Source organism: Pecten maximus, chromosome 10 (genome assembly GCF_902652985.1).
Source record: "Pecten maximus chromosome 10, xPecMax1.1, whole genome shotgun sequence".
Taxonomy (NCBI): Eukaryota; Metazoa; Mollusca; class Bivalvia; order Pectinida; family Pectinidae; genus Pecten; species Pecten maximus.
In genome coordinates this window covers 14,667,234-14,692,124 of record NC_047024.1, presented here as the reverse complement: position 1 = coordinate 14,692,124, position 24,891 = coordinate 14,667,234, and the positions used below count along the sequence as shown (strand labels likewise).

The 24,891-nt window shown below is 36.5% G+C and overlaps 2 protein-coding genes across 3 annotated transcripts; one reads left to right on the top strand and one right to left on the bottom strand.

Annotated features, from left to right (window-relative positions):
* Positions 1–3,852: 3,852 nt before the first annotated feature.
* Positions 3,853–5,184, top strand: LOC117336540 (uncharacterized serine-rich protein C215.13-like). The gene has a single exon (XM_033897152.1). It carries the CDS (start codon positions 3,853–3,855, stop codon positions 5,182–5,184), a length of 1,332 nt encoding a protein of 443 aa, XP_033753043.1.
* Positions 5,185–6,257: 1,073 nt separating this feature from the next.
* LOC117336784 (CCR4-NOT transcription complex subunit 4-like) lies at positions 6,258–24,858 on the bottom strand. 2 transcript variants are annotated; one of them, XM_033897427.1, is made up of 19 exons: positions 24,766–24,858; positions 21,859–21,928; positions 21,538–21,606; positions 21,017–21,082; positions 20,068–20,114; positions 19,650–19,769; positions 18,364–18,511; positions 17,616–17,780; positions 15,888–15,955; positions 15,298–15,402; positions 13,110–13,442; positions 12,561–12,868; positions 12,131–12,253; positions 11,637–11,843; positions 11,299–11,408; positions 10,813–10,954; positions 9,987–10,115; positions 9,603–9,701; positions 6,258–9,238 (listed from the first exon to the last, which is right to left on the bottom strand). In XM_033897427.1, the coding sequence occupies exons 2-19, from the start codon at positions 21,880–21,882 to the stop codon at positions 9,228–9,230; spliced, it is 2,274 nt and encodes a 757-aa protein (XP_033753318.1). In that variant the 5' UTR covers positions 21,883–21,928; positions 24,766–24,858; the 3' UTR covers positions 6,258–9,227. The 2 variants fall into 2 exon arrangements, with proteins under 2 accessions (XP_033753318.1, XP_033753319.1); XM_033897428.1 differs by having other exon boundaries at positions 19,650–19,739.
* Between the last annotated feature and the right edge of the window lie 33 nt (positions 24,859–24,891).

The window sequence follows — 24,891 nt, the reverse complement described above, 5'->3', positions numbered from 1 at the left end:
TAAGTTTATATGAAACGGACACCGTTCAGTGAAAATTTAGGACGAACTTTCTAAAAAAAATCTGATGAAATTCTTTGGTTATATAAATAGCGAATATTGAAGTAACTACGGAGAAATGTTCTCCATGAATCATTGATTGCAACATGTAAAACGTGTCACTAGACTTGATTCTGTAATTTTACCAATATTGGAGTATATCGATGGAAAACAAGAATTAATTAATAGACTGTTGCATATTTTTTTTAATAAAAGGCGAAGTTACACACGCATTTCGTTATACCAACCTCCAAACGTTTGTGCTTCTGTTTTTGATCTTTTGATTTTAAAGTAAATAGACTATTAACTACACACATTCTATCGTGCCCCGCCTCTATATATAAATTCTGTTTTGGACCTATCTTATACAGCTGTACTGTGGTTGCCCAGATTTTGTTGACGTCAATAAACGCATTTTAATTGATTTTTACTGTATATCAATCAGGTAGCCAGTGTAGGTTATAGTAATTGAGTGTCATATAAAATGGTCAGTTTTCACAGAAAATATTAATATCGTTTATGACATGTATGTCAAAGCGATCGTCTTGCCAAATTGCCATTAAATTAACAATTTTTTATGAGATATATATACTTAATCAGACATAAATTTATAAAATGCATACTTTAGTTGACGACTTGGCTTGCCATAGTTTACAGTGCAACATTGAAAGACGTGATAAAGAAACTATCTATGGACTTGTTTAGCGGGCGACTGGCGCTCGGACAATTTCAGTCTTTGCGCCTTTTAATGCAAACTATACCATCGTTGTGATGTACGTAAACAATTTGAAATTGAATTTCACGGACTTGTATATTGATGACATAAATTTGAAAACCTAAGTGTCCCCAATAGGCCATCTTCGCAAACTGAGCGAGGGCTCGCACTGTAATTTCGTGTTCACTCTTGATGGATTTTATCAAGGGTGAATACGAAATTTTGTTACCATGCATTGCTAGTGTAGCGGAGCTGGCCAGGGTTTGACTGACGCTAGTGGTCAGGTACCTCATGTAGTAATTAAAGCGTCCATCTAGAGTTCCACAGAGGTACCGGGTTCGAGTCCCGGTCCGCTCTAGTGTGAGTACGTCCTCCTATATTCGCTCTAGTGTGAGTACGTCCTCCTATCTTCGTTCTATTGTGAGTACGTCCTCCTATCTTCGTTCTATTGTGAGTACGTCCTCCTATCTTCGTTCTAGTGTGAGTACGTCCTCCTATCTTCTTTCTAGTGTGAGTACGTCCTTCTATCTTCGTTCTATTGTGAGTACGTCCTCCTATCTTCGTTCTATTGTGAGTACGTCCTCCTATCTTCGTTCTAGCGTGAGTACGTCCTCCTATCTTCGTTCTAGCGTGAGTACGTCCTCCTATCTTCGTTCTAGTACGTCCTCCTATCTTCGTTCTAGTATGAGTACGTCCTCCTATCTTCTTTATAGTATGAGTACGTCCTCCTATCTTCGTTCTAGTGTGAGTACGTCCTCCTATCTTCGTTCTAGTATGAGTACGTCCTCCTATCTTCGTTCTAGTGTGAGTACGTCCTCCTAGCTTCGTTCTAATGTGAGTACGCCCTCCTATCTTCGTTCTAGTGTGAGTTCGTCCTCCTATCTTCGTTCTAGTGTGAGTACGTCCTCCTATCTTCGTTCTAGTGTGAGTACGTCCTCCTATCTTCGTTCTATTGTGAGTACGTCCTCCTATCTTCGTTCTAGCGTGAGTACGTCCTCCTATCTTCGTTCTAGTGTGAGTACGTCCTCCTAGCTTCGTTCTAGTGTGAGTACGTCCTCCTATCTTCGTTCTAGTATGAGTACGTCCTCCTGTATTCGTTCTAGTGTGAGTACGTCCTCCTGTATTCGTTCTAGTGTGAGTACGTCCTCCTAGCTTCGTTCTAGTGTGAGTACGTCCTCCTATCTTCGTTCTAGTATGAGTACGTCCTCCTAGCTTCGTTCTAGTGTGAGTACGTCCTCCTGTATTCGTTCTAGTGTGAGTATGTCCTCCTATATTCGTTCTAGTGTGAGTACGTCCTCCTATCTTCGTTCTAGTGTGAGTACGTCCTCCTGTATTCGTTCTAGTGTGAGTACGTCCTCCTGTATTCGTTCTAGTGTGAGTACGTCCTCCTATCTTCGTTCTAGTGTGAGTACGTCCTCCTATCTTCGTTCTAGTGTGAGTTCGTCCTCCTAGCTTCGTTCTAGTGTGAGTACGTCCTCCTATCTTCGTTCTAGCGTGAGTACGTCCTCCTATCTTATTTCTAGTGTGAGTACGTCCTCCTAGCTTCGTTCTAGTATGAGTACGTCCTCCTATCTTCTTTCTATTGTGAGTAAGTCCTCCTATCTTCTTTCTAGCGTGAGTACGTCCTCCTATCTTCGTTCTAGCGTGACTACGTCCTCCTATCTTCGTTCTAATGTGGGTGCGTCCTATCTTCGTTCAAGTGTGAGTACGTCCTCCTATCTTCTTTCTAGTGTGAGAACGTCCTCCTATCTTCTTTCTATTGTGAGTACGTCCTCCTATCTTCTTTCTAGCGTGAGTACGTCCTCCTATCTTCGTTCTAGCGTGAGTACGTCCTCCTATCTTCGTTCTAGTGTGAGTACGTCCTCCTATCTTCGTTCTAGTGTGAGTACGTCCTCCTATCTTCGTTCTAGTGTGAGTACGTCCTCCTAGCTTCGTTCTAGTGTGTGTACGTCCTCCTATCTTCGTTCTAGCGTGAGTACGTCCTCCTATCTTCTTTCTAGTGTGAGTACGTCCTCCTAGCTTCGTTCTAGTATGAGTACGTCCTCCTATCTTCTTTCTATTGTGAGTAAGTCCTCCTATCTTCTTTCTAGCGTGAGTACGTCCTCCTATCTTCGTTCTAGTGTGAGTACGTCCTCCTATCTTCGTTCTAATGTGGGTGCGTCCTATCTTCGTTCAAGTGTGAGTACGTCCTCCTATCTTCTTTCTAGTGTGAGAACGTCCTCCTATCTTCTTTCTATTGTGAGTACGTCCTCCTATCTTCTTTCTATTGTGAGTACGTCCTCCTATCTTCGTTCTAGTGTGAGTACGTCCTCCTATCTTCGTTCTAGCGTGACTACGTCCTCCTATCTTCGTTCTAGTGTGAGTACGTCCTCCTATCTTCGTTCTAATGTGGGTGCGTCCTCCTATATCTTCGTTCTAGTATGAGTACGTCCTCCTATCTTCGTTCTATTGTGAGTACGTCCTATCTTCGTTCTAGTGTGAGTACGTCCTCCTATCTTCGTTCTAGCGTGAGTACGTCCTCCTATCTTCGTTCTATAGTGAGTACGTCCTCCTATCTTCGTTCTAGTGCGAGTACGTCATCCTATCTTCGTTCTATTGTGAGTACGTCCGCCTATCTTCTTTCTATTGTGAGTACGTCGACCTATCTTCTTTCTAGTGTGAGTACGTCCTCCTATCTTCGTTCTAGTGTGAGTACGTCCTCCTATCTTCGTTCTATTGTGAGTACGTCCTCCTATCTTCGTTCTATTGTGAGTACGTCCGCCTATCTTCTTTCTATTGTGAGTACGTCCTCCTATCTTCGTTCTAGTGTGAGTACGTCCTCCTATCTTCGTTCTAGTGTGAGTTCGTCCTCCTATCTTCGTTCTTTTGTGAGTACGTCCTCCTATCTTCGTTCTATTGTGAGTACGTCCTCCTATCTTCGTTCTGGTGTGAGTACGTCCTCCTATCTTCGTTCTAGTACGTCCTCCTATCTTCGTTCTAGTGTGAGTACGTCCTCCTAGCTTCGTTCTAGTGAGAGTACGTCCTCCTATCTTCGTTCTAGTGTGAGTACGTCCTCCTATCTTCGTTCTGGTGTGAGTACGTCCTCCTATCTTCGTTCTAGTATGAGTACGTCCTCCTGTATTCGTTCTAGTATGAGTACGTCCTCCTATCTTCGTTCTGGTGTGAGTATGTCCTCCTATCTTCGTTCTAGTGTGAGTACGTCCTCCTATCTTCGTTCTGGTGTGAGTACGTCCTCCTATCTTCGTTCTAGTGTGAGTACGCCCTCCTATCTTCGTTCTAGTGTGAGTACGTCCTCCTATCTTCGTTCTGGTGTGAGTACGTCCTCCTATCTTCGTTCTAGTATTAGTACGTCCTCCTGTATTCGTTCTAGTGTGAGTACGTCCTCCTATCTTCGTTCTAGTGTGAGTACGTCCTCCTATCTTCGTTCTAGTGTGAGTTCGTCCTCCTATCTTCGTTCTATTGTTAGTACGTCCTCCTATCTTCGTTCTATTGTGAGTACGTCCTCCTATCTTCGTTCTGGTGTGAGTACGTCCTCCTATCTTCGTTCTAGTACGTCCTCCTATCTTCGTTCTAGTGAGAGTACGTCCTCCTATCTTCGTTCTAGTGTGAGTACGTCCTCCTATCTTCGTTCTAGTATGAGTACGTCCTCCTGTATTCGTTCTAGTATGAGTACGTCCTCCTATCTTCGTTCTGGTGTGAGTACGTCCTCCTATCTTCGTTCTAGTATGAGTACGTCCTCCTATCTTCGTTCTAGTATGAGTACGTCCTCCTGTATTCGTTCTAGTATGAGTACGTCCTCCTATCTTCGTTTTGGTGTGAGTACGTCCTCCTATCTTCGTTCTAGTGTGAGTACGTCCTCCTATCTTCGTTCTGGTGTGAGTACGTCCTCCTATCTTCGTTCTAGTATGAGTACGTCCTCCTGTATTCGTTCTAGTATGAGTACGTCCTCCTATCTTCGTTCTGGTGTGAGTACGTCCTCCTATCTTCGTTCTGGTGTGAGTACGTCCTCCTATCTTCGTTCTGGTGTGAGTACGTCCTCCTATCTTCGTTCTGGTGTGAGTACGTCCTCCTATCTTCGTTCTAGTATGAGTACGTCCTCCTGTATTCGTTCTAGTATGAGTACGTCCTCCTATCTTCGTTCTGGTGTGAGTACGTCCTCCTATCTTCGTTCTAGTATGAGTACGTCCTCCTATCTTCGTTCTGGTGTGAGTACGTCCTCCTATCTTCGTTCTAGTGTGAGTACGCCCTCCTATCTTCGTTCTAGTGTGAGTACGTCCTCCTATCTTCGTTCTGGTGTGAGTACGTCCTCCTATCTTCGTTCTAGTGTGAGTACGTCCTCCTGTATTCGTTCTAGTGTGAGTACGTCCTCCTATCTTCGTTCTAGCGTGAGTACGTCCTCCTATCTTCGTTCTAGTGTGAGTACGTCCTCCTAGCTTCGTTCTAGTGTGAGTACGTCCTCCTATCTTCGTTCTAGCGTGAGTACGTCCTCCTATCTTCGTTCTAGTATGAGTACGTCCTCCTATCTTCGTTCTAGTATGAGTACGTCCTCCTATCTTCGTTCTAGTGAGAGTACGTCCTCCTATATTCGTTCTAGTGTGAATACGTCCTATCGTCGTTCAATCTTCGTTCTAGTGCGAGTACGTCCGCCTATCTTCGTTCTAGTGAGTTAATCTCCCTCCCTATCCACCGGGTAGGCAAATGTGGTAATTTAGCAACTGCTTGGTTTTCTTTTTGTTTGGTATCCAAAAGAGGCAAGTCCTGTTAAGTCTTCCTTATACGAGAAACTTTATAACACTCCATCCTAGGTACAGGTTACAAAATATCAAGACACTTTAGTTTAAGATCGTTGGAGCTGTAAATGACCCATGTGACCTTGAAAATAGGTCATTATCTTGAGGAGGAAATTTCACATCAATCCTTAGCAAGTAACTACTGGCCAAACAAGATTACCGTTGGTCTTTAGAAGGTGCTCGAAGAAATTTTTATATTCTTTAACCATGCGACCTTGCAAACAGGTCAAAGTAATCAAAATGAGAAAAATATCATGATCATCGAGCCTCTTGGTCCAACCTTGAGATTATCAAAGAATTTTTACCAGTTTGATTCCTATAACCTTCAAAATAGGTTGAGGTCAATTATTGAAGAGTTTAACTGACAAAATATAGTGATCGAATAGGTCAATAGTAAGTGAGGTCAACTTAGAGAAAAATTCTGAAAAGATTTTTTGTATCCATTTAACCAGTGACTTTGAAAATAGGTTAACCCCTTCAGTATGTTAAGGTCATTCATCGTTACTAGTTGCTTATAGTATTCTAGAAGTTGAAAGTTGCTGGATGCATGACAAGCACTATGTGGCACATGAGCTAAACACTTTTGGAGTATCTCAAAACAACATTTTCTGTATACATGTATCTAATTTGACCACTATGGTAGCGTTTTGTTCACCAAGATTACTCTGGCCAATCTTTTAATAAATCTCTAGACAAACAATAACTTCAGTAAAGTACTTCATTCATTAATACTTTTATTATCTTCATGTTAAGGTCATACCAATGTAGGCTGTAAATTTCAATGGTACCATGCATAAAAATGGTCAGCCTTTAATTTTTTGGCATATTTACCACCACTCTTTAGTTTTGTACAATTCCTCAGAATACTACATAACGTGGAGATGGCAGGTGTTGCCAAAATTCAAACAATTTGCACAATGTGTAGGTTAAGCTATGGGTATTCTTGTAATAATCATTATAACATACTTGTAAAGCTTAAAATCATGTGCGATATGGGAAATAATAGCGCCAAGGGCTCAAACCGCACAGCCTTTAGTCTGGATTCTTCCTTCATGTCCTAGTCTCATTAAGTCACCAATTCATTCTTGTGACAGAAATCTGTTCAATAATTTCTCTAGTTGTGCAATAACTTCTTTTCGTTACAAATTGTCTGCATATATAATTTGTTTGACAGAATTCATGAAGGTAACTTGCTTGCTACTGTGTGTGTGGAGGGTCAGGAAGTCATACCTTAGAATACTGGAAATAAATACAAACCTTGTGGGTTTACAAAGTCTTTAACTTGGAAAAATTGAACCAAGTTTAATGGAGAAATGAGATGAAGTCAAAAGATTCTATTCCTACAGAAAACATGACTTTATGGAAACTAAGCACATCAGGCAGGACCTATTAAAAACAAGTTGAATATAGCAGAATCATAAATTGTATTTCCTTTCTGCTAATTTTGGAACCAATTTCTTTTCACTGTAGTAATTTCAATAATCAAGAACATTCATTATTCATTATATGTGTTTAAAACATCTCGCAAAAAATATTCAAATCTTTACTGTATATGCTCTTAGATGGTGTCAAGTGGTGTTTAAAAAAGGTTAAGCATTTACTGCGTTGATTTTGTTGATAATGTTGAATCTAATAAAAAATGAGTTTAACACATACACTCATAGTTAAAAAAAACACACATCTTTGATACAACTCCATTTATAGTAACAGTCATTAAAATAATGTCCTGTGTGGAACTGATGCCGAACATGGTATCTTTTGATTTGTTGACAGCATGACAGCTTGATCATGACGGGCAGACGCTGCAGGAGCACACAACCATTGCTATTGTAAATCTAGATATGAATTGATCCATTTAATTCATAGCTTTTGTTGGAGACAAAAATAATCACAAAACAATCAGAATAATGAGATGTTCACAAGCTACATCTGTTTGATAACAAAGACAAGGACACATGAAACAGTTAAAACTAATTTGCTACATCAATTTTCCATGCCACTTCAGCGGCTTTTTGTATAACATATGCATGTCATTATGGGACATTTGAACTGTGAACAGGCAACAGTAGGTATATGTTTTTATCTCGCAAATTAATTTTCAAGCAATACAAGTAGATAAGGTTCTTTGTTAACCATAACACAAGTTGAACAACTTATTTATCCTGTAAATAACTTTTGTTTTCTTATCTTTCAGTCACAATCAATGACCCGTCAACCTTTCAGTGCCATTGTTTCCTATAAAAACATAATTTTACAAAAAAAGTGAATTGTAAATTCACTGATAATATGTTTTTCCTCAGTAGTGACCATGAAAAACATCCAAGATAAACAGTAACTACTCTAGGTCCAATGGATAGTTTGGTGGCGTAGTGGTGAGTGCCGACTTTTACCTATTGGATGTGTTATTTTCACCTGCCTGACAACTAACTCTACATCATTTTCCTCTCCCCATGTCTGTCCATCTGGGTAAGCAGATGCAATATAAGTTAATATAACTTGTTTCACAATGGTTTGAATGAAATAAAGAGGTTTGGAAGACACATTGTCATAGCATTTGATGCACTGTCTATCAGAGATGAAATTAATTATTCACAGGACAAAAAAGCGTGTCACAAAATGTGTTGAAACAAATGCCTTTAAATTGTACACTGGGCTAATTGTTTACCATCTTACTGCTGCATTAGTTCTTTTTAAATTATAAGGATAAAAATTCTAGATAATGAGCAGTTATATAACAAGTTTTTGGTCAAATGTAGCACTATTCACAAATATTTTAAGTATGAAAAATCATAGATGCAGAAAACAAAGCCACGAAGAACTATGGCGTGAATATCCTTATTAACCTGCTTATTTTTTTTAAGTTATATCATGGATGGCTACAATCTTGAGGTACTAACTAATTTTCACTTCTGTAGATTAATTGGTACTTATGTAGGCCTAACCTGATAATCAATACATCTGATGTGTAAAGTGCCAACCAAATTTTGTTGAAATTGAAATTAGTTGGGTTTCATGCCATATTGTATAATATTACCAATAAATTCATTTTAGTCATCGATTACATAGTCCAGGAACACATAAGTTTTTTCTTAATAAATAGAACAAAATATACATAGTGATGGAGTCGAACCAGATATTTCAAACATTTGCTTATAAGTATGATAACATCACATCACAGAATCAAGTGTGCACAAAGCCGAAGTAATCTTCAGTAATTCATTGCCAATTTTCTAAAAAGTATTCTTAATGATACTATTAAATGATAAGACAAATTGTATCAAATTGTTTGATTTTAACAGGAGCTTATACTAGTTTGGTGTAAGATATATCAGCATTTGGGTATTCCAGTAACAGATACTATTTAATAAGAACATTTGGGTACTTTCAGTAACACATACTATTTACTGTCACACACTACATTATCTTCAATGGATCACTTGAAGTTTTGAACAGTTCCAAAACGTAACCAATGCTTAATTTCAAGCATATTTCTATATACAAATATTTCCAACATCACAAAAGTAAATAGACATGTAAAAGTAACCAGTGATCTGGCTAAAGTTATGCCAATAATTCCTGCCTGCCCATCATAAATCAAGCTGTCATCATCAAAGATAAGCAATGAAAGTTGATTTTGTAGAGATAAAAAAAATCTTTGTCTTCTGTCTGTCTTTAGGAGATTAAAGCTACTGCAAACCTGCAAATATAAATGAACTTCATTTCATTAACAGAAAAAACACTTCTGGTGTAGGTTTTACAAGTAAAATAGTAACACATTTCTGATGACATGTACAATATATAGCTTATACAATAAAACTTTCCATAAACAGGCTTTATATAATTTTCAGCTTAGAAATTAAATCTAATCCCCAACCTTCTTTATTTTCATACCTATAACAAGTTTTGAATGTAACAAACTATAACCACTGGTCCATTGGAACTTTCACTGTAGCTTATTCTCATAATTTGATTAATTTTCAAACTTCTGAGTTACTGAAGAATTCTTAGTTGAGAATGGAGATAAATCTGGCACACAGCAACATCTGCATGGTTTAACTTACCTTCAGAAATTTTGTGTGGTTCTGTGGGATGTGTGGGAGGTCTGATGGATGTCTGAAAGCCTGGGGGAGGGGTCTGTGTCTGTGTGGGCCAGCCTGTGTCTACAATAGTCAACAGTATACACATTTACACACACCCTAATGCTGCACTGCTGATGTATTGTTTTCTTTTGATAATAGCATTAAAAGTTACCACAGATTTTAAAGAATTGAAATACATCATCTATAAGAAATTCACACAGAATCAATGAAATTTTCACTGTACTTGATCAACAAGAATCACAAGCAGTATACATATGTACATACACAAGCAATGATTTCATACTCAAATGATACATTCTGTAAAAACTTCCTTTATACCGGTATCTAATAGTTTTTATAACTTACTTCTGAGGGGGAACTGTTGCACAAAAGGTAGTCTGTGGTTTTGGCTGTTTGTGTGGCTTCCCTCTATGTCTGTGAGCTGGTGAATAGATTTTAACCAGTGTGGCGGACTGTCTGAAGATAACACTGAACCTGGCAAATATCAATTATTGAACAAATGTTAAGAGACTACATTCATATTCAACAATGGCCATAATTACAGTTAATTTATGATAACTTGCTTGTCTTGCATAATGTTGTTACAACAGACTAAAAATCCAAAATTTACTTTAACCTTCCTGAACAAGAGATCCCAGTGGGGCACACTGCCCAAAGATCAATTATCCTCCTTCTGTTGAACAATGTACAGGTACCGAAATGGTAAGAACAAAGTTTCATCAAAATCACAAACAAAATATTGATGCATTACAGCAATGTCCAAACAAATTCCAAGATGTCTACCATGGCTCTTTTTTTTCCTCTCTTAAATTTCTCAAATTTGAAAGTCATAAAAATGGCTATAAAAAGGATCTGGCATGCGATGTTACCTAACTGTGATCCCTTCAGAAGAAATTGTAGTAGAAAAATTCACACAAAATACAAGACACTTGAAATGGGACTATTATGCTTTTTTTTTTCTAATTCTGTAAAACTTTCACAGCAATGGTTTGGTTTTATATTCATGTCCTATCAACAACTATGGCAATTCAAGGAAGGTGCACAGCTTTTGACCCAACAGTGTTGTACAGTGAGTGGCTAAAGAGACCCACCGGTCAGGAAATGGAAGACAATTTTAACCAGAGTGACTTGTAAAAAGAGGCATTAATTTGTAGGATGGATGTGTACTCACTTTTTTGTTGCTGTTGACTATGTAAGGAAGTATGTGTAGACATTGGGTTATTTGCTTGCTGTGTTGCACCAAAACTAATGTTTATATTTGGCAATAACGCTCGCAGACCATCTTGCCAATCTTTAGTGTTGAACACATCTCTCTGTACAGGATAAAAGTTATATTTAAGCACAATAATACTTAATTACAATTTATATTCATCATTTACTTTGCTGAATTAAGAATATGACAATGATGCTGTAACTTATCTGACACGACAGTGATATGATAATTTGTGATATGGCTTCAAAATAATGTGATCAAGCTGCATAACTCCATTATTTTTAGGATTGTTACTCACTATAACTTTTTCATATTTTTCTACCAATTTTAGTACAAACTGTCATAACAAAATTTGATGTTTTTTTCTTCAAAAAATCATTTTTCTTTATTTCCTATCTTTATTGGATAATGCAGATTTTAAACAAAAATTATTTCATGACATACCTGAGCATTGACATGATTTTGTTCTTTTCCATCATCAAACATACTGTGGTATGAATTTGGTGGAGGCATATTTGGCTGTATCAAACCTAGCATTCCATTGTTTCCTATATCTGAGGAAATAAAATCATTAGCAAATAGTATTTAGACAAAGATAAAATCATAAATCATTGCAATAATAACTTGCAAATATATGACAGTGCATGTTATTATATTTGAGTTAAGATAAAATGTTCATATATTAAACAATATTTTGAACTTTCATGAAATAAGAATTGAAAATCACCTATAAATTATTTTAAGCTGTGCAATTTAGCTGACATATTTACAGTTCAACTTACCGGGTCTTAGAAATGCTGGGTGATGCATCTGTTGCTGTTGTTGTTGCTGTAGCTGACTTAATGAAAAGCCTGGTGGCAAACTTTGGGGTTGGTGATTGGAGCGATTGTTTTGATCTGTATAATTTGGTCTGTGGGTTTGGCTGATACCATTTTCCTTCTCTAACAAGTCTGCCAAACCTTTTGATGACTCATCCCATGGATCAAAACCTGAACAGGGCAATTACTTATTACTTAGACATTCTACTGCTTAAAATATCAGTACAGTAATTATTATTTTTGTAGACAAGTGTTAAATGAGTTACTCAAACAAGATAAAGCATTTTCAAAGAATGATTTGGCAACAGTCGTATCCATAGCAAATCTAAATGTAGAATTTCTGCATATCTTTTATTTTACCAGCAAAACTTGAATGGTATTAGAAGATTGTGTATGGTAGTAACTATTTGATAGATCGCTTTTGTAAACAGCTCACAATACAAGGGAGATAACCCTACCTAAATCATCATCTGGCAAGTCTCTGGTTTTTGGCCCAAACCCAAAAGCAGCTTGCCAATCGGTACAGCTTGTGACTTGAATTGACTCTGCAATTTCTGGGGTTGAAACTGGCTCTGGAACTTCTGTAATGTCAACAATTTCAATACAGAAATTTCTTCAAAGTTTTTTTGTATAACATTAAATGATAATTAAATTATAGACAACATCCATATTGCTAAATTTTTAAAAAGTTTAAAGCCAATAAGGTAGTTATTAGATTAAATACCATACACAAATGCATGCAACATGGAGCCACCTAAATCAAAATGTCTATATAACAGGACAGTGATAATTGCAAATCACTTATTGTTTTGTTCTGTTAATTTTGTATTGAAACTTTTCAGGTTGATCAATCTCATAAATATTTGTTATAAAGCATGCTTTACAAACCTGCTGGCACTGTAGGCACAGGTAGTTTTTGGAATCGTTTGCCATGAAAGCCATTGCCATTACTAAACAGTGAAAGACTCTGGGAAGAGTTGTCAAACAGTATAGGCTTCAGTCCTGGGTTGGCCATCAATCTCGCTGACAGTTGTGCACCAAGGGGAGCTTTGCTGAGAGTTGATGTAGTTAAACCTGGGGGGAGGGACACCGGGGACCCTGTCCCCACGGACGGTGTGCTCTGTGGGGATGATACTGTTGGTATATCCGATTTAACTGAGGTGTCTGTCGGTTTGTCTATTGCACTGTGTAGAGCACTGCAAGAATGATGATATAAAGCATATAATCAAATAACATGGCAATCTAATATTAATTCATACTAGTTTCTGTCACATGTGGAATCAAGTAGTTTTGTCATGTTGCTACCTAAAACATATAGTCTTTTAATTTTGTTATGTGCTTCAGTTCCATATAAACAAAGTTTTCATATATCATTTCTCTGTCTGTTGAGCTGATCTCAAACAAATGTAGGTACTGATAAAAACTGTTTGGACTTACTTGTTTTCTATGTCTGCCTCTGTTTTTGTGCGAGCTTTGTGGTACCCAAGTACTCTGTTGTGGTTATGTATGGGCTGTGTGTCTGGTTTCTGTTGGGTGTGGTTTGGTCTGTTACCATTTGTTAGGCGCTGTTCAGACCTTACACTTCCAGTCTGTAGTGATGGCCAAGCATCTTTGTTGGCTGTGTTGGGGATTGGTTGTGTATTTTGAGGCGGTGTGTTATTTGGAGGCGTCTGTTGCTGTTGGATCTGTTCTGGTGTGGAAACCTGTTGTTGTGGCGGCGTCCCTGAAGGTGGTGTCTGATTTACTGGGATAGGTGAAGTCGCCTTTTTTCTTTAAGAAAAAGAAAAAACAGTATAAACATTTTAAGATATAAATAATCACAAATGTAGCAAATAAAATAAGAGACATTAACATGAAGATTGTTAACTAGGATAATAGCGAATGAATTTAAAGAGCATAAATGTTCTTATGACCAAACAAAAATGTCACATGCTACTGTAAAGCTAGTAATTTTCATGGGTATGCATTCCCCAAATTTTACCTCAATAAAATTAACACAAATTTAATACAATTTAAAGATGTGGATAATAATAATCATAATGGCAGAGAAGTGCAGAATTCACAATTGAATTGTCCATTAATACAGAGCAAGGTATCTCTTGTGAACCTATTTAACTGTTTTATAGACCTGACTCTAAATGCCTGTACATTATCTTAATGACACAAACAATTTTAGGATGGTTTCAAATAACCTTCTTATGTATTGGATGATAATGGCAAGTTTTATTACAGTTTATATCACAGACAATTCCCAATTACTATATTAATCCATTCAAGGATCAAATTTTCACAACCACATAAATTGTTCATTTTATCCAAATCAAAAACAATACAATATTATTTTATAACAAGAGGCCCAGAGGGCCTGTATCGCTCACCTGGTTTCATGATATATGAAACAAGAACTATGCTTAAAGTATATTTGCAACTGGTATTGCTATGTCAATATATCATAGGCATTTCATATGGTTACATGAACATTGTTTTTATTGTAATTCTAAAAATGCCAATTTAGCCAAATTGATCCCTTTTGGCCCCCCGGGGTCAGCCCCACCAATTGTACAATTTTGAATCTCTACCTCAAGGGGATGCTACCAGGCGAATATGAGCGATATATATTTATCCATTGCTTAGTTTCAGAGAAGTTGTTTATATCAATTTAGGCAAATTGACCCCTTCTGGCCAGCCCCTCAGCCCTCAGGGGGTCAGCCCTATCATTTGTACAATTTTGAATCCCTACCCCAAGGGGATATTACCAGTCAAATATGTGAGATATCCATTGCTTAGTTTCAGAGGAGAAGTCGTTTATATCAATCTAGCCAAACTGGCCCTTTTTGGCCCCGCCCCTAAGACACCCAGGGGGTTAGCCCCACCATTTGTACAATTTTGAATTCCTACTCCAAGTAGGTGCTACAAGGCAAATACGTGAGATATCCATTGCTTAGTTTCAGAGGAGAAGTTGTTTATATCAATTTAGCCAAATTGACCCTGTTTGGCCCCGCCCCTCAGCGCCCCGGGGGGTCAGCCCCACCACTTACACAATTTTGAGTTCCCACTCAATGGTGATGCTACCAGGCAAATATGAGCGATATCCATTGCTCAGTTTCAGAGAAGAAGTCGTTTATATCAATAGAGCCCAATTGACCACATTTGGCCCCGCCCCTCAGGCCCCTGGGGGGTCAGCCCCATCATTTGTACAATTTTGAATCCCCACCACATAGTGATGCTACCAGGCAAATATGAGCCATATCCAATGCTCGGTTTCAGAGAAGAAGTCATTTATATCAAAATAGCTAAATTGACCCCTTTTGGCCCCGCCCCAGAGGCCCCCAGGGGGTCAGCCCCATCATTTGTACAATTTTGAATCCCCTACCCATAGGGATGTTTCTGACCAAATTTGGTGAAATTCCAATCAGCGGTTATGAAGAAGAAGTCAAATAAGTCAATTGTTGACGGACGGACGGACGGACGGACGGACGCCACGGTATGGCATAAGCTCACCTTGGTCCTTCGGACCAGGTGAGCTAATAATGAATGTTTTCAACGTAATCTAATGAGCTAAATACACATGTAAATTCATTCTTGACCAATGATTTGAAAATTAAAGCCTGTGTGTATCACTTACCTTGTTGGTATGGTTTTACTGTTTGTTCCCGTGACATGATTGTTTGCAGTATTTTGGGAATTCATGAACGATTCAAGCAGTTTTTGTTCATACTCTTGATGTTTGCTGAAAGAAACAAATATATATATACATATATATACACAGAGATAATGAAGAGAGTGGATGGGAGTAAAAAGCAGAAATATTTTCTCTCTTTTTAAGTTGCAACAGATTGTAGTGTACCTGCTACTGTTCCATGACTACCAGTATATGTATTTGATTTTCAGTGACATTTGAAATCCACTCATTACAGAAGAGTACCGACATGTCAGAATTTGTCCCACGATGAGTATGACTCTTAACCTGAATGTTACATAGCAACTGGCTGAAATGATTTTCTATTAATAGTAAGTGGCCGTGACATATGACCTTCAAGGAAGAACTGGAAAAAGTCCAAGTGTTATCGACTCAACAGTACTTACATAACACAGATGAGAAGAGTGAGCAGAGGGATATTATATATCATATATACAACTGTTATTTCAAAGTACCAGGTTAATAATGTATGTCAAAGATTTATCATATCTGGTTACTCGAGAAATAGAACTTACCCAACTTGCATTTCTTCTTTTGTAAAGCTTGCTGCTTCTTCACCTAGTTCATGTAAATACATGCAATCCTGAAATCATAAAACATCAAATTATCATAAAACACTTCTCAAGAACATAGCTTAAATTTACACCATAAGATTTTCGTTTGTTTGATATTCTATAACAATGAATAACATATTAACATTTTCAAATAAGCTAGTCAGCTAGAGCAATCCATGATTACAGCAGCTCTATGATGGCAATTATTGTAAAATTCTTGTTTCAAAGATTCAGAGGCTAAATTCCAAATCAATTTTAAGGCAATGCAGGTTATCTTTCCTCCAACATGGTGAGCTAGCAAAACCTCATACAGGTTTATAACACAAAATTTACAAGAGGCCCTATGGGCCTTAATGGTCAACTGAGTCTTAAACATGTAGCCATCTGCTATGTATTTACAATGTATTTCTTAACAGTTCCTGTATAAAATAAGTATAGTTTCGCCCCTTTGATTGTCATTTGATATCTGTGATCTTGAACTTTGATGGTCAAGGTCAACTTACTATTTGCATACATATTGCAGTCAGCAACTCATGTTGTAGATGAGCTAATTATCTAGTGTATAAGTGTCATAGTAATGAAAGAAAATCATTTGAATAGTAATTTTTGGATAATTTTGAATTTTGGACGGAAAACATTTTTCAACAAACCGTATCCGTTTAATTTTTGATGACATTACCTTGAAACGTTACCCACACCTTCATAAGAGGTTCTTTAAAATGTGACCCAAATAAATAATTTTCTGAGCATTTCATTTTTAGCCAACCACACATGCTATCAATGTGTCAAATATAAAGCCTTCATGTCTAAAGATAAAGAGTAGAAACCTTTTTATGTGCAGTATTGGGTGATTTTTTTAATTTTGGCAAAAAACCCTGACATTTTTCATCTGATAACCAGTGGGTCATGATTTTTTTTATATGCGATGAAAAATTACTCAATTCGAGATTTTCATTTTTGACCTTTTTTGGACCCCATGGCAAGGCCTTGACCTTGAAATATTCTCTGATAACATGTCATGGAGAAAAGATAGCGCTAACCCAACTTTAACTAATTACAAATGAAAACGAAACAAACGCTAATAAAAATATGAGTTTCCTATATAAATTATTATGCCATTTAGCCCCTCCCAGAGGAGAATGTGAAATCCAGGGGCCATGAAATTTACAATTTTGATAAAGCATCATAAGAACCTTCCACTCATTAAGAGTATGTCATTTCACCTTTGCTCAGGTGACCTAAAAATACAAACTGTAGTTTTTGGTTTGTTTTTGTTTAACGTCCTATTAACAGCCAGGGTCATTTAAGGACGTGCCAGGTTTTGGAGGTGGAGGAAAGCCGGAGTACCCGGAGAAAAACCACCGGCCTACAGTCAGTACCTGGCAACTGCCCCACATAGGTTTCGAACTCGCAAACTAGTCAGTCATAGCAACAAATGAGTAACGGTAAACCTTCGGTCAGTTTGAACAAAATCAAATAAATACTGATGAATCTGTTCGAATCATACAAAATTTTGCTTCAGAAAATAAGTCAAGAGTTCATTATACACCTATTCGATCTGACCAGAGGTTCACCGTAGCCTCTTAGGCTGGCTTCTGCTCCCACTGCTAGGTCACAACATTTTTTTCCAAACTCATCTAAAATTTTTTACGATACTTGTTTTAAAATACTATCAGGAAAAAGACTCACCTGCTTAGGGCATTGTGCACCCCTAAGAAAATGACTACAGTATTTAGTTGTACCCAACGAGGCCTTCAATGTCCTTCCATCAACATGTACATTGTTCACAGCCAAGATGGCACGAAGAGCATCATCAGAACGATGATATGTCACATAAGCACTAGCACTTGGACCCTACAAAATTATACACAGGACCTGACATGAGTTTTAATTTCTTTTAAAACAAGACTAAGAATTTCTGCAACATTTGTGTTTGATATTCAGGAAGAATATTTCAAGACTTTAGCACATTTGACCCATTTGATCATGAAATTTGGTTAAGGTTATTTCTTGGACAAAGTTGGTAACCCCTTAAACCAATAAAGCAAATGTAGTCAGACCAATTGACAATGGTAAGGTGGACTTCAAACCTATTTAGAGGTAATCCAGAAAGGTTGAAATGCTACATGTTTATTGAAAAATAATTGTTTCAGTCACATAAGACCCAAATTTGGATCTTAAGATCAGCCTAAGCTGGTCATAAATTAGATCATTCATGACTACGAACGCATAGACAGCAATGAGAAAACATTTATAATCATACAAAAGTGAAAGACAGCACTTTACTTGACATGACGGTTCATATTGCATAAAATTGTTTAACTTTTGAATATTCAATTAAATTTTATACCATATCAAATAGTATATAAATCTTGCACAAAGATGTAAAATAAGGTAATTGAAGTGTGTGTTCTGTATTTCATAGCATCAACATTACCTGTGCTCCAGCATAGGAAGTACTTTGATTGATGACAACTTTATGAATTTTCCCAAATTTTCCAAAATATTCATGCTTTTTTAACACCTCTGGTTCTGCTAATTTTTTGGAAAGACCAACAACAAATACAAGGTTCCTCTGAACAACTCTGAAATAAAGAACCATAAATGCCATATAACATGTGTCACCAGAAATTGGTCATATAATCTTTAGATAAAGCTGTTTGGTCTCTACTTTACAAGAGGCCTTGAGGGCCTGTATCGCTCACCTGGTATATTTGAGCAAACATCAAATATTAATGTTCCATATTTACTAATAACTAATTTGTTGATGTATGATTATGTTGTGGGGATCCTAACTACTTCAAAGATATAACTCAGAAACAAAGTCAAGATCCAACATGATTGTATTTAAAGAAACTATAAGTCCCTTGGGGTGGGGAAAGACCCCTGGGCCTATTTTTACATCAGGATTGTGTTCATCTCTTGATGCCCAGTAAGGCTTTATATGATATGGGGTGGTGATCTGAATGGTTTCAAAGATAAAATAAAAGAAGTCTTCAAGGGAGGGGAAATACCCCAGACCCCAGGGAGGGAGGGAGGGCGGGAGGGAGGGAGGTGTTAGCCCCATTACTTGTATGAATTTGAATCCCAGCCTCCTGGGGATGTTACCACTGAAATACCAATGTCATACATTGCTTAGTTCCAAAGAGCAAAATTGACCCTTTTGGCCCCGCCCCTTAGGCCCCCAGGGGGTCAGCCAAACCTTTTGTACAATTTTGAATCCCTACTACAATATGAGTGATGTACATAACTTTGTTTTAGAAAAGTCGTTATAAATATATCTTTAGCCAAATTGACCCCCTTTAGACTCGCCCCTCAGTCCCCTGGGGGTCAGCTGGACTATTTATAGTTTTTTTTAAATCGCCATCCCCTAGGGATGCTAGCAGTCAAATATGATAGATATTCATCGCTTACTATCAGACAATTAATTGTTTATAGCAATTTAGCAAAACTGACACCTTCTGGCCCTGCTCCTCAGGTCCCCAGGGGGTAAGTCCAACCCATTTGTACAATTTAGAATCCTCACCCCATAAGGATGCTGCCAGTCGTATATGAGTGATATCCATTGCTTAGTTCCAGAGAAGAAGTTGTTTATATCAATTAAACCAAATCCATCCCTTTTGGCCCTACCCCTCAGACCCTTTGGGCCAGGTGAGCTTATAAAAACTAATCATAACTAATTATATTTATAGGTATACTGCATCTGCAAAGCAAATTACTCACCTGACATTTGCTAGATGTTTTCTGTTTTCCGCTGCTTTTTGTTTCCTCTGTAGGTCTTTCTGCTTTCTTTCCTTTTTGATTCTTTGCAGTCTATATTGAGAACATTCTATGAGATCAAGCCTAAACGAATAATTAATTTGATAATTTGATCAATGCAGTATAAAGTCTACCTTTAACTAGACAAGACAAGACACAGACAATACTCCATGATAAGAATAGTCTGAAAATGTACAAGTTACGTCATATTTAGTACCAAATATTTCCACAAAATAATGGATACAGTACTTAGTCAAAGCCTACCCTCTATATGGAAAAACTGCTACAATTATGATAGAAAAGCTTTCAGTATCTGTTATCTATCGAGCCACTTCTACTTGGGACTTGGACATATTAATTGTATCATTGAAAGCATGCTTACTCATCATCTGTGAGGGGCCTGAACACTGCTGGATCCTCTGGATATTGCTGAGGATGAAAGAAATAAGTTATTAGTTGTAGTACAATACAGCCAGTTACCCATTTAAGCATGCCCTTCCCATCAATATTTTCTCTCAGTTTTTTTAGATAATGATTATAACTTGGAGTTTTATATACAATTACATCACAGCAAGACAGCCATCTCAAAGTGGTTCACAGATTGTTATATGTGGTATTTTGGCCTTTAGCAACCAGCCAAATGCCATTTCAGTGGTAACAGCTTACAAACAACATTCCTTGCACTGTCTATCAAGTACTCATTTACAGCTGAGTCGACTGAAACACAACAGTGTACAGTATCTTGTTCACAGATACCACACAGCAGCTGTGACAGGACTCGAAATAGCAACCCTTTGGCCACATAGCCTTACATCCTACCAATAGACCACCATGCCTCTATGACAATCAACAATATACTCTAGATCTGGGTGTTATGGGGTGAAAATGAAACTATTAATGCCTACAGAAAGGAAAATGTCTTCTTGGAACCATTGTCGTTTTCTAACAAAATTGTTCACTGAAGATTGAATATAACACTGCTTTAATTCATCAATGGGAACAAGATGTCAATAGTGAAAATATATCATCCTTTTGTATTATGATAAACGGTAATGTTTTTACTAGTATTTTTTTCATACACTGTTTGGAATGAGTTTAATTAGTTAAGTATTAATTTGATGTTTAACACCAACAGCAATTGAAAATTGTGTTTGTGAGCTTTCAAAAGCAACTGGATTCCTTTACAAGCAAATCTCTACTGTAGAATTAGGATGTTACCAGACTATATCTACACAAATCCCTACTGAGCAGACTTGAGAATATACCAAAGTCTACCCATCCTCCTCATGCAAAATGTATGAGAATAACCATAATTTTTTTTAATAATGTACCTTTCTGCAAGCGGGACACAATCCATTTTCATCTGTTCTGATTCTATGCCAACAGAATCTGCAAATCTGAAACATCAATAAATAACACCATTAACCTCTGTATGAGTATATTAGAACAGCACACAGGTTTACAATGGTATATGTCTTTCAATTGTCTAGGATTTATCATAGTGATCATGTTGGTAAATATAAAACTTATCTCTTGCAGACTTCATTGCACAAGTATTTTGAATGGTAGATATTATTTCTTTCTATTGATATTTTACAAAAATGACATCACTGGGAAACTTGAATTGTACTGTATTGACCAAAATAAAATATTACTCATTGGCCAATCACTTTTTGATAAAATGGTATAGAAAAATGAAAAGATTTTATTCATTTCACTAGTAGCACTGCATAATTGAAACATCAAAGAACAGAATTATTTGTACATGTCGTACATGCTCTATATATTTGAGTTCACAATTAAATCAAATCGAAACCAATATGAAATATTTATCTTTGGTATTATGACTCACCTGGTATCCACACGTGCAAGGAAAAAAATTGAAGTCATCAATTTCTAAAGGTTCCATACATAGTGGACACTGCAAGAAGATAAATTAATACTGTACTAGTTTACTTGTAATCACAAATAACAATGTAATTAATTCGAGGAAGTCTGTCAATAAAAATACAGCCAAGTTGTGAAACACTTCCAAAACCTTGGTTTTTTCAAAAAAAAAGTGATAAAATCAATGTTGAAATGTTATAATAGTTATTGGTAACCATTGTGTTATACATTATGCTGTATACAATATTACAACAGCAAACAATTAAGAATAACCTAAAACATTTACCTCTACTTGTTCTTCTCCAGCCATAATAAATTGTTTCCAACTAACACAATGCAACTTCCAAATTCAGCTCCTGTAAAACAAAGTGCACTAGTTAAGCTACAAAGTCACACCTTGTTACTCTCCCACTTAGTTAATTTAACCAGTTATCATAAAAAAACTTATTTCTCATTTGCTGAAGAGATTAAAATGATGTTGATTGATACATTACTAAGTACTTCGATATTGTTAGCCATAAGGCATTTTACCCTAATTAAATGGACAAGATATACTGTCATTTATTTTACTACCAAAATTAGTTAGTATTCCCCACTGGTGGTGTTTTCCCCTTTGAATAAAAACAAATTCCCCATCAAAAAAATCTCATGAATTGAAAGAAAATCCTCCAAAACAGGAGAACACAATTTATAAGCAAGACTAATTATATTTTGGTGTCTGTTTAGACAGGAGATAAATATCATGCAATCAACAAACTTCATTATCTCGAGCTCTGATAAGTCAAAGACCATGCTTATCTAGGAGTTAATCTTCAGTTCTAACAGTATAAGTTTTATGTAAAATTTACTCAGTTAACTCAAATCTGGTCTTTTTCTCACTTGTTTGGGATGGGGCCTTTTTTGTCTCATTTTGGGAAGAAAAATGGCGAATTGGGAAAAAGATTTTTTCAGAAGTAAAATTGGTCTAGATTAACTTCTGATAGAGCTAGTGAATAATGAGGTTTCTTTAAAATGGACATGGTTTTAACATCCACTGAAACATGTACCACAATGCTTCTTGGGAAAAAAAAAAGAGAGATGTATTATCAGTTTGTAGCAACTGTGGCTATGAGTGGGTTTATAAGCTGCACATAGTACACACAAACTCCCATTGTAGAATAATCAATATATAGCTGCTGTATAGTGGTAGAAAACCTGTCTTTGTAAAAATGTATCAAACACAATGAAGATTATATCATGTTTGTGTCTTTTAATAAATATCAATAAACAAATGGACTGGTCTAGGTTTGCAATAATTAAATAATGAAATTTTGTTTTTCTAAATACTGAAAAGTTGATATGTCTATTCACATACACACTAACCAATCTATTATGTTTCATACTACTTGTCAACAAACACACTAACCAATCTATTATGTTTCATACTACTTGTCAACAAACAGTTGGTTCTTGGTGAAAAAAGCTTACTCAAAATTCATTAATGCTTATAGTGACAATCAGTTTTAAATGAAAATTCCCATAACTGCATACATGTGTAAATATTTCACCCTATATATATGTACACTATTACAAATATGACAACAAATTTTATCTTATCAGGATGTAATGTTACTGACCAGAAATAATCCAGAATATTTCTGTGTCCCTATCAGGTAAATGAAGGCAATGCACAACATAATATGTTAATATGAGTAACAATATATGACTGACCTTTGTATCAGGTAATACCCGGACAACAATAGATATATTTTAATACATACATATACAAACATTTTATGCTATTTAATACAATTTTTATCAAAGACAAAATGTTATCAATCCTTAATCCATTTTAAACTTAAAATTGAAGACACTTATTTCCAAGGTTTAGAGGGTTTGATCTAAAAACTGACAATTGAATATCTCCCATTGAAACTATATTTCACAATTTGAAAGAAAAGTCAAATACACACAATAACTGCATAGCTTATTTTAATTAGCTAGATAATGTCATACTGTAGGTAACAAATCATAAAGCATATCAATACAAGACACTATGCCATAAACACAGAACAGATTAGTTACTGTTGTAGTAGAAAAAGCACTTAACACTTTTTACTGTCAAATGCTTCATTATTACAACAGCAGCACACAACATGTATGCCATTTTGACAGTAATTATTCCCATATGATGTTACCATATCAAAGTCATCTCCTGCTTATTCATTGGGTTTAATTTTACCAAGAATTATCCAAATTATGTCTTTTTTATTCCACTGCAGAGACTCAGTCACTCAATTGTATATCTACAGTATTCTTTAATTATATTTTTAAGAAATGAACCAAAAATGTTGATGCTGTGAAGGTAAAGACAATTGTGTGTTACAGCAATAAATGCTCTTTTACGGCCTTTTTCAATATCTAATAAACGTCACAGAAGAACTATCAAATCTCCCGTTGGTAGGTTCTTTTTTTTGAGGTATCCTAAAATTAGGATATCTAATATATTTGCCCTTTTACATGTGTAAATATTTCACCCTATATATATGTACACTATTACATTATATTGTGAAATATAGTTTTTGATTGTCAATGTTTTATTGATTTTTTTATGTTTTGTCATTCAACACCTTTTAACAATTGATTTTGCAAATTGTTAAAAGGTGTTGAATGACAAAACATAAAAAAATCAATAAAACTTTGACAATCAGAACAGGACACCGATTTACTGAACGGTAAACAATAAATTGATGTCGATTAATATATCAGTCGTATCGATATTAAAAGTTTTATGTTTGATAAAGACAACATGACATTATTTGACACCGGAGACAGAAACACACGTCAAATCGCTTCATCAGCAGGTGTTCGATCAAACATCTCTACGCCATTACAACCTTGACGTGGGACAGGCTTCAAAAGTTTCGGATTCCAAAATGACAAATTCAGACTTAATGTCAGTTTAGAAAGACTATTTTCTGCTCTGTACCAAGAGACTGGCATTTATCCAATCTAATTACGGAAAAGGGCAAAAACAGACTGTCCCGACGATTCTTGTTTGGGCTGTACTACGTCCGAGGTTACGGGCGTTTTCTTTTAGCGATATATCATATGACGGCTTCTGAGAATAAATGTTCGAAGTCCATTTGACAGAATAGCTCTAGAGATATTATATGGCGAAACTATAGGACCTTATTTATCTCGAGTTACTTACAACACCGAAATTTGCTCACGGGATGCTTCTCCGAAATAAGACGATGACACAAATTACTTCTTTGCGCAGCTTTGTTCACGCAGGTAAGACCCGGATGTTTCGTAATAAATTTCTCGCGATATTTCC

Bases quoted from the DNA above. Each gene is read 5' to 3' on its own strand.
- LOC117336540 (XM_033897152.1), top strand. From the start codon at position 3,853: ATGAGTACGTCCTCCTGTATTCGTTCTAGTATGAGTACGTCCTCCTAT.
- LOC117336784 (XM_033897427.1), bottom strand. From the start codon at position 21,882: ATGGCTGGAGAAGAACAAGTAGAG. The intron at 12,254-12,560 runs GTTTGTAAAGCA...TTGACATTACAG, and splicing joins TGTGCCTACAGTGCCAGCAG to AAGTTCCAGAGCCAGTTTCA. The intron at 11,844-12,130 runs GTAGGGTTATCT...TGCCCTGTTCAG, and splicing joins CTTGCCAGATGATGATTTAG to GTTTTGATCCATGGGATGAG.